General features: G+C 37.7%; 1 protein-coding gene across 4 annotated transcripts in view; it reads left to right on the forward strand.

The window, feature by feature from the left end:
- Nucleotides 1-503: 503 nt before the first annotated feature.
- The window catches only part of KIAA0825, a 173,850-nt gene continuing 165,964 nt past the window's right edge, over nucleotides 504-8,389 (forward strand). For 3 of the 4 annotated variants that reach the window (XR_014012757.1, XM_081212319.1, XM_081212320.1), the window contains exons 1-3: nucleotides 504-611; nucleotides 1,401-1,540; nucleotides 3,928-4,096. Coding sequence is in view for 3 of the 4 variants with exons in the window: in XM_081212319.1 (XP_081068445.1) it covers nucleotides 1,410-1,540; nucleotides 3,928-4,096 (300 nt within the window). In the remaining variant the exon portion in view is untranslated. Of the gene's footprint in view, nucleotides 612-1,400; nucleotides 1,541-2,960; nucleotides 3,090-3,927; nucleotides 4,097-8,389 lie in introns of those variants that run through there. The other variant, XM_081212321.1, reaches the window with a different exon arrangement.

Raw genomic sequence — 8,389 nt, forward strand, 5'->3', positions numbered from 1 at the left:
TGCGTCCTATAGGGCGAAAAATACAGTATGAACTTTTAGAATTGAGTATATATGCCTACTTTTAAAAAAGTTTTGAAACAGTGATCTGAATCTTTCCCTTAGATTTGTACCTTGCTTAAAAAAAACATTTAAATGGATGAATGCAGATTCTGGGGAATATGTTGGCTAATATTTACTGATTACTTTATTAAAATGACATGCTCTGAAATTCTGTTTTAATTCCCATAATAAATCAAGGAAATTGCATGAACCTAACATTGGCAAATACAATGTTTGTATTTTCACAATAGATTGTAATTCGTATTGTAGAAAACACACAAATGGGATGTTTTCGTTTTCTTATAATCAGCAAAAAGTGTACCAAAGCATGAGCACTTTGCAGAAGCAATACGGTATTGTTAAATTCAAACATTTGAAAACAGTTTTGTAGCCTATGTTGAATATGAATTATTTTTGGTGGCTAATTATTTAATATGAATTTTTATGTGTTCTGTTTTCTGTAGAGAATCTGAACACTGATGTGACACCTGTGCCCTCTGGTGAGTCGTTGTGGAGGACACAGATGCTTTTCCAGCCTTTAGCCACCCTTTTGCCTTGGTTCTGCCCATCGGGTGAGTTGGACTCTTGTTATGCAGGCCCTCCATTCCAGAATGACCTACATGAGATCAGTAACAAAAAATACAGTCCCTGCTCTCTGTTACCAGATCTGCTTGTGTGCTAGTACACACATGTGTGAATTTATATCTTAGGTATGTATGCAGACAAAAGGTTATTTGGGGGAATTAGCTATACTGACCTTTGGATCTTTACAGGATATGAATGTGTGCTACAGACAGGATTGCATTGACTAGTTTGCCTTCGGTAATTTTGCAATAATTAGTAAGAAACCAATATTAGTGTGCTGGCTTTTGAGAGCTCGCCGTAAGCACACCAGGGAGCCTGAGGTAGCTGGTTTCTCTGCATAGTCAGGGGTCAGCAAACCTTTTCAGCAGGGGGCCGGTCCACTGTCCCTCAGACCTTGTGGGAGGTCAGACTATATTTTTTGTGGGGGGGAAATGAACGAATTCCTGTGCCCCACAAATAAACCAGAGATGCATTTTAAATAAAAGGACACATTTTACTCATGTAAAAACACACTGATTCCCGGACCGTCTGCAAGCCAGATTTAGAAGGTGATTGGGCCGGATCTGGCCCCCGGGCCTTAATTTGCCTACCCATGGCATAGATGATGGATTCCCCATCTCTCTCTCTGCTGCATTTTGACTGTTGAGGGAGGAGCTCACTATACATGGTCTTGTATATCCCAGTATGCTTCATTTCTCTTATCATTTAGCATTTCTGCAAATTTTCAAATATATTTAATCTTACTATTTATCTTCTATTTTTATTATCTAATTTAGTATTTGGAAATGGAGTGGGGAGGTGAATATTCTCTTGATTCTTCCAACTTGGATTGTCTGTTAAACATACTTCCTGGAGATCTGGAGTTTCAGCAGATACTTGGTGACATTGATGAGAAAATAAAGAAAAATGCTTCTAGGTAAGCTGTGTGGTATTGGGGCAGAAGTCAACTTCAGTTGCATTTATGCTGATTGCTACTGCTTTTGTTAGGTAGTTTTCTGCAACCTGATTTTAAAAATTCCATCAGTTACTTATATACTTATCCTTATTTCATTCTAAAAATGAAACATGTACTTCCCTGGATCAAGAAACTAGTACCAGAGTCAGACCTGATAAAAGAATACATTGAGAGAGTATACATTGTATTGCTACCAAGACATTCAGGTGAGGGAAACTCCCTCAATATAATTGTTCCTCCCCTCACTATTGGTTAAAGGATATAGTGCTGAAAGCCCTGTGGAATGCATGGTTCATTAAATTCAAAAACATTTCAGTGCTATTTGGCAAGAATTCAGCCTTGAGACTGCTATGCACCATATTAAATCAGAAATTATTTTGCTAAATGAGTTAGAAGATTTTGTGAATATACTTATTGAAATTTGGAGTTCTGTGGCCTATTAATAAACTGGAACTGAACTGATATATATTTTGCTATAATGAAGTATTGTGGTTTTTACCAAAGTGATGTCTCTGTGCCTAATCCTAATCCTTCTATCAATGTTAGGACAAATTATTGGAAACATTTTGTTCTGTAAAGGGTTGTAGTGGCTTGTAATAATTAGTTATCTCTTATCAGGTAGATTAGTCTCAAACCTTATTTTTAATGGAACCAGGTTTAGGTAACAAACAATAGTTGAGCCTTTACAGTTCACAAAGCTATAATTCATTAACTTTGATTAAGTGAGACACATTAGATACTACAATAGAAGTCTTTGACAAAATGTCCCAGAAACCAAAGTCTGTGACTAGTGCATTGAGTTTCAGATTCCCAAGAAAAGGCTTAAATAAGTTACGAAGATACATCCTGGTTTTTTATCACATTTAGAACTAGTGTTGGAATGGTATATTATATCTGGAAGTTGAGTGTGGACCATAGGGTATTATTTTCCATAGTAGTCCTTGAATTCATGAAAAGGTTCTTTGATAAAGATAAGATATTTGTTTCAGGGGCACCATTTCGAACACATTCTTTCTCTAAGGTTTCTTGAAAAGGCCTTTGAATGTGCTTGATAGGCCACCCATACTTGATTACTTTTTAAAGACGCTTTCATGTATTACAGTCATTAGTATGGTTTCAGAGGATGATCCAACAGGGGGAAATTGCATCTTTATCAGGTTAGATAGCATCTGCAATGTTTAGATATTTTTGAACATTGTTTAAAATGATACAATCAGCACATCAACCATGGCTTCCCAAAGAATCCTGAGAGTTGTTAGGAGACCCCTAGTCTGCCACAGAGCTGCAATTTTCAGAATGGTTTACCCTTCAATTTTCAGGAAACCCTTGAGAATTGTAACTCTCTGTTGTAGACTGGTGGGACGGAGAGGAATGATGGGGGAAACTGCTGGGGAACCCCCAAGGGAAGAAGGCTGGGAACAGGAGGTGTGGAAAGCTTAAAGAGTAACAGGGCTTAGTGAGCGGGGAGAGTCTGTGGCAGAGAGGTCAAGAATCGGAGGCAGAAGCTGAAGTAAGTGAAAGGAGGGAGGTCAAGAGGCAGTGATGAGTCAGGCGGCTGAAAAGCCATGGGTGTCAAAGAGCGAGTCGGCAGTAAATCACACCATTCAGAGTTGGAGTTAACTCTTTATTAGCAAAAAAACATGATATTCACAGGGTTGGCTGTCATTAGTGAGACCTAATGAACACAGCAGCTAATCCCCATTAGCTCTTATCCCATTAATCAGTTGACAAGACTGAAAGTCCCCACCTCCCCACAGCCGCGTAAGTCTCCTCCTCTGCTGGGCTTTTCCCAAGCAATTGGAAGCTGCACCTGTTGCTACTGCACTCGTTTCAGCCCTCTTCTGGTTCTAGCAGATGGGAGGGAGGGGAGTGGAGCTTGTCTCCGCAGGAAAACACTGTGGCAAAGAATTCAGCCCCCAAATGGATTACATATTTGTAGAAAATGGTGTCAGTAATTACCAGCTGATTAAACCTGCCACCATTATGTGACTGGCTTTGCTCCTGCACCACTGTTATATTACTAGTGAACTTCAGTAATTTTCTACCCCTGAGGGTAGAAAGGATAAAATAATCCCTGTTTTAGGAGTGATGGAAATTGCTGATACAAAGCACACACATCCAATTGTTTTTAAGGTTGTAAGGTGGTGATTAACCCCAACTGTATTATGACACGTGCACAGTGAGGCCTGCTCACCAGGACAGGCTTCTGCATTGATAGTGTCCATAAAACTAAATTACTGTTAATATGGTAAATTAAAGTGTTATATAATATAATGCTATTTAATGTTGAATACTTTGCCGTAAATGATAAGTATTCATTTTTAATGTTTGCTTCTTTTCTACTTTAGTATGGAACAGTGTCTTAAGGAGCTACAATCAGAAATAAATGAAACTTGTCCTGATGAATTGCTACAAGACACAACTGACTGCCTTCAGTGGTTAAATAATTGCAGTTTCAGCTCAATCAAGCCATCTTCAACCCCTCACAGAGAATTGATCAAGTTTCTCCAAACACTGGTAAAAATGCTGTTGTTTTATGCCATAGTTAAAAAATATTTTCTTTTATAAAAAAAATTGAATATCATACAATGCAGTAAGAAACAAACTAATTAAATGATAAAATAAGAAAAAGAAAGATAGAGTGAAGAAAATACAAAGTCCTTTCTCAAACATTGATCTTAATCCTTGTCTCACATAAAAGGGGGTGGATCCTCCCAGCTCTCATCTCAGAGCTTCCCTTTCTTCTTCCAACCTCCCACTCTGGGATATCTTCCCTTCCTTGCCTCTCACACAGGGTCCTTCACCAGCCAGCCATCAGCTTCATGTGTGCACAGTCCTCTTAATGATAAAAAATAATAACAGAATGAGAAAAGGGGAAAGGGGAAGATATGAAAAGTGCTTCTGCCACAGATTAGGATGAAGAATCAGCATGGGGAAGATGGTGTCACCAGCAGATCCCTGGACTGGCCACCTCTTCAAGCCTCCTTCCTGTGGTGCGTCTCCTGCCAGGCTGACTCTTCTAAGGGGTTAGTGGGGTAGGGATTGAGATCTAGGGGGCAGCAGGTAGGGTATCTGCAAGGTCTAGGGAGTGGGGTAGTTGGAGCTAGTGAGCCAGGGGTGCAGCCTCTGGTATTTAAATATTTTGTTATTGTTGAACTTAATGTGTTTAATTATATGCTTCTTTGGGGGTGTCCCCCCATTTTTTGCATTTTATGTGTTTGTATTTTACTTGCCAAAGTTTGTGTTCCTCTTCATGCTGTTCATTTGCACAAGGCTTCTGTTTTCTGAAGGAAACCTTCTTTCTTCTTTTAGCTTCCTTTGTCTTAGCTCATTAACCTTGTTGGCATCCTCTTGAAATTGGCGGTACTTTTCTTGATCTGCAGTAAAATTCTAGCTGAACTGTTATTATGGCTTTAAATAATCACAAGCATTTTAAAGAGATTGAACCCTCTTGATTAAGTGGCCTGTAATTTCCTAGTTTGCTCCTCTCTTTATTACGTCATAAAAATTGGTATTATATTTAGCTAAAGACTAAACAATTAAAATGACTTTAAAACCATTAGTATAAAGACTTATTTTAGTGGCAATTTCTTTTTTTTTTAAAGTAAACCTGTAATTTCACATTGAATTCCCGAAGAGCCCCTGTAGATGTCACTTGGATCCAGTGATTTGTTAATTTTCAAATTGTTAATTAGCCTAGAGCTTCAAATCTCATCACTTCTATTTGACTCATTTCTTCAGACATCTTCCTTGAAAAAAATGATTCAGGCATGTGTAATTATCTTTTATCTTCTGCAGTTGTTCAGCTATTTGATCCACTGTATACAATATACAAGACAGAATAAAAAACATAGGTTTTTGTCACACACATATTTAAAGCTATTACTGAATTTATGTAATTAAGTTTTATTTGCTGGCATTTTGTTTAAACATTCTGAAATCAGTTAAATCAAAGTTCTAGATTCTGAGTGGGTATCAGCTAATGAGTCCTGTCAGTGGAAGCTCCATGCAAGGACTGCCTCTTTCACAATGGGGCTGTCTCTCCTCTCCTCCTTCCATTCACGCCCCCCTTAAATTGGCAGGAATCAGTATAACTCCTAGAACAGCACACCAGGGGTGGGATCATTCCATCTGGCAATCCAAAATGCACTTTACCACAACACTGAATTCATTCCTCTGATAATATTTTTTGGAAAAATGAATATATTCTGATCTGTAATCCATCAAGATTAAATGTGTAAAGTGATCGGTTAAGAAGAGACAAGTACAAATATTCTGTAAGGTACTATGTAAATTCTTAGCCTGAAAATTCTAGCAACTTAATAAAAATCAGTACAATTTTTGTTTGAACTGTGAGGAGCTTATTAAAGCATTTATAAGATTGTGGTATATTTGCAAATTAACTTTATTGTGTTTGGTTGCCACCAATAAAATACACTCATAGGATATGTACAGTCTACTCTGAAAGAGCCTGCATCCACCATTTTGGATACATTTCTTCCGATAGGCACCTGCAGCACTGTTGGAAGCCTTTTGAAACCTTGACTTTCAAATACAAAAGCCTGCCTTAACATAGGCAGTTTTCAAAAAGACTTTGAAATGGGAAACTAAGCTTGCAAAGCTTCAAAGCCATCTGCAGGAACTCTTCTTTTAGGAGTACCAACTCCAAAATGGTGTGTGTAAACCACCTGGTGACCATTTTAGGGATGTATTTTCAATTTGAAAAGACTTTGAACACTGCTTAGGTTTAGGTAGGCTTTTGTAATTGAAAATATTTCTGTTTAAGCTTCAAAAGCAGCAGCACTTTCTTGTGGATGACATTTTTGGATTCATATTCCATAAGAAAGAAGCCCATTGGCTGGTTTGAAAGCTATTGAGCTTTTATGCTATCTTTAATAAAATAGCATATTTGATAATCTCACAGAAAGTTAAGATTGTTTAAATGTAATATTTCTCATAACTTCCCATATATCTTGAAGATTAGTAATTTCTCTGCTAATCTGCTCTAGGAATTGCAAAAATAGTGAGTGGATTAATTTGTATCTGTGCATTTGTATATTACGTACCCACAAATACGCCCTGTTATTTAAAATTATATTATTGTGAGTCCATGTGTAATATAATGCAATATTACACTATTCTCTCCTAGAATGCAAATAAATATTGTACTTTGAGAAACCAATAGGGGGTTAAAAAAATCCTTTTTATTAAGACATATTACATGTATAACTAAACACAGTAATAAAATACATATGATGAAACAGAATTCAGGAAGAGGTTGTTAAACTTCTGGCACCACCCTGCGATCTTTAGATGAAGGATGGTATACAAACAAACAGCTTTCCTTCCTTTCAAAGTCCCTGGTGGGCATTGAACACTTTCAGGATGGCAACTGCTACTGCTGCTCCCAGGTAGAGCTATTCAGAATTACTTCTTCCTCTAAAAGAAGCCACCCACCATTGGGTCAGTGCTCCTAGAACCTGATGTGTTTTGGGACTGGAGTGTGACAAGTAATCTGGGCTTTGTTTTATAGTTGAATTCATTTTTGAGGCCTTTGCAGAGTTTCAAGAGAGTGAATTTAAGCAACCTTTTTCAGCCGTCCACCATCCCTCAGACCATGCGGTGGGCCGGACTATATTTTGGAAAAAAAATAATGAACAAATTCCTATGCCCCACAAATAACCCAGAGATGCATTTTAAATAAAAGCACACATTCTACTCATGTAAAAACACCAGGCAGGCCCCACAAATAACCCAGAGATGCATTTTAAATAAAAGGACACATTCTACTCATGTAAAAACACGCTGATTCCCAGACCGTCCGCTGGCCAGATTGAGAAGGAGATTGGGCCGCATCCGGCCCCTGGGCCTTAGGTTGCCTACCCCTGATTTAAGCTGTTGATGACACTCATGCACTTGTGATCTTCTCTAGTTTTGTCTGGGTATGGTGGGCTACTCCTCCTACAGGAGGAAGCAAATTGCATGGTTATGCCTTTGAGCTCCAATAGGAACTCAGTGGTGTTCAATGCCCTATGGAGATAGACTTTATAGGTAGGAAATTTATATTTTCTCCCCTTGAGGGACCTTATTTTAATTCTAGAAAGCTTAAAGATACCTATGGCTAGTCATACAGTCCATAGACTAACTATTGTATGATTCACGTATAAACTAAAACAGTCAATTGTGAGTTAAATGAATTGTGTCCATTATTTATTATTTTTGTTCAGCTGTCATAATCATGGAAATTGCTGTCAGTCATGTCTGTGATTTCCAAAACAACCCATTTTGTTTGTCTGCATTGCCAGGGGGCCAAGACTGCTTGCACCAGCGAAAAAGTACTACACAAATCAGCTCATTTTCTTAAAGTTTTTCAGAAGCTCTTGAGAAAGTTTATTTAATCCTTCTGCCCTAGTAGGCTGGAATTTTGCATTTATTCATCCATGTCTAATTTATTTGAGTTAGATTTATGCACATGTAAATGAGTGCATATTGAACTCCTAATATCTAGGCTCCATCCAGAACAAATGGGAAAGAATTCCATTTAGTTGTAGGAATTAGTCATAACTTACTTTAAAAAATAAAATTCACATTTTTCTTCCAGTTTTCAAGGCAATTATGTTACCCAGCATAATATGAAATGTTCAACCTCCTCTCATCCTTTTGTGTCCATAATAGAATGAAGTTGGACTATGAGAAGAGTGACTCCTGTAAATGCTGTTACATTTAGCATTAGAACAATGTATATTTGATCTTATAGAATTTCAAATGCATTTAAAAGTATATAAAATGTTAATCAGCCAAAGCCAAAGG

The sequence above is a fragment of the Podarcis bocagei genome (assembly GCF_964188305.1).
Source record: "Podarcis bocagei genome assembly, chromosome: 11".
Classification (NCBI taxonomy): domain Eukaryota; kingdom Metazoa; phylum Chordata; class Lepidosauria; order Squamata; family Lacertidae; genus Podarcis; species Podarcis bocagei.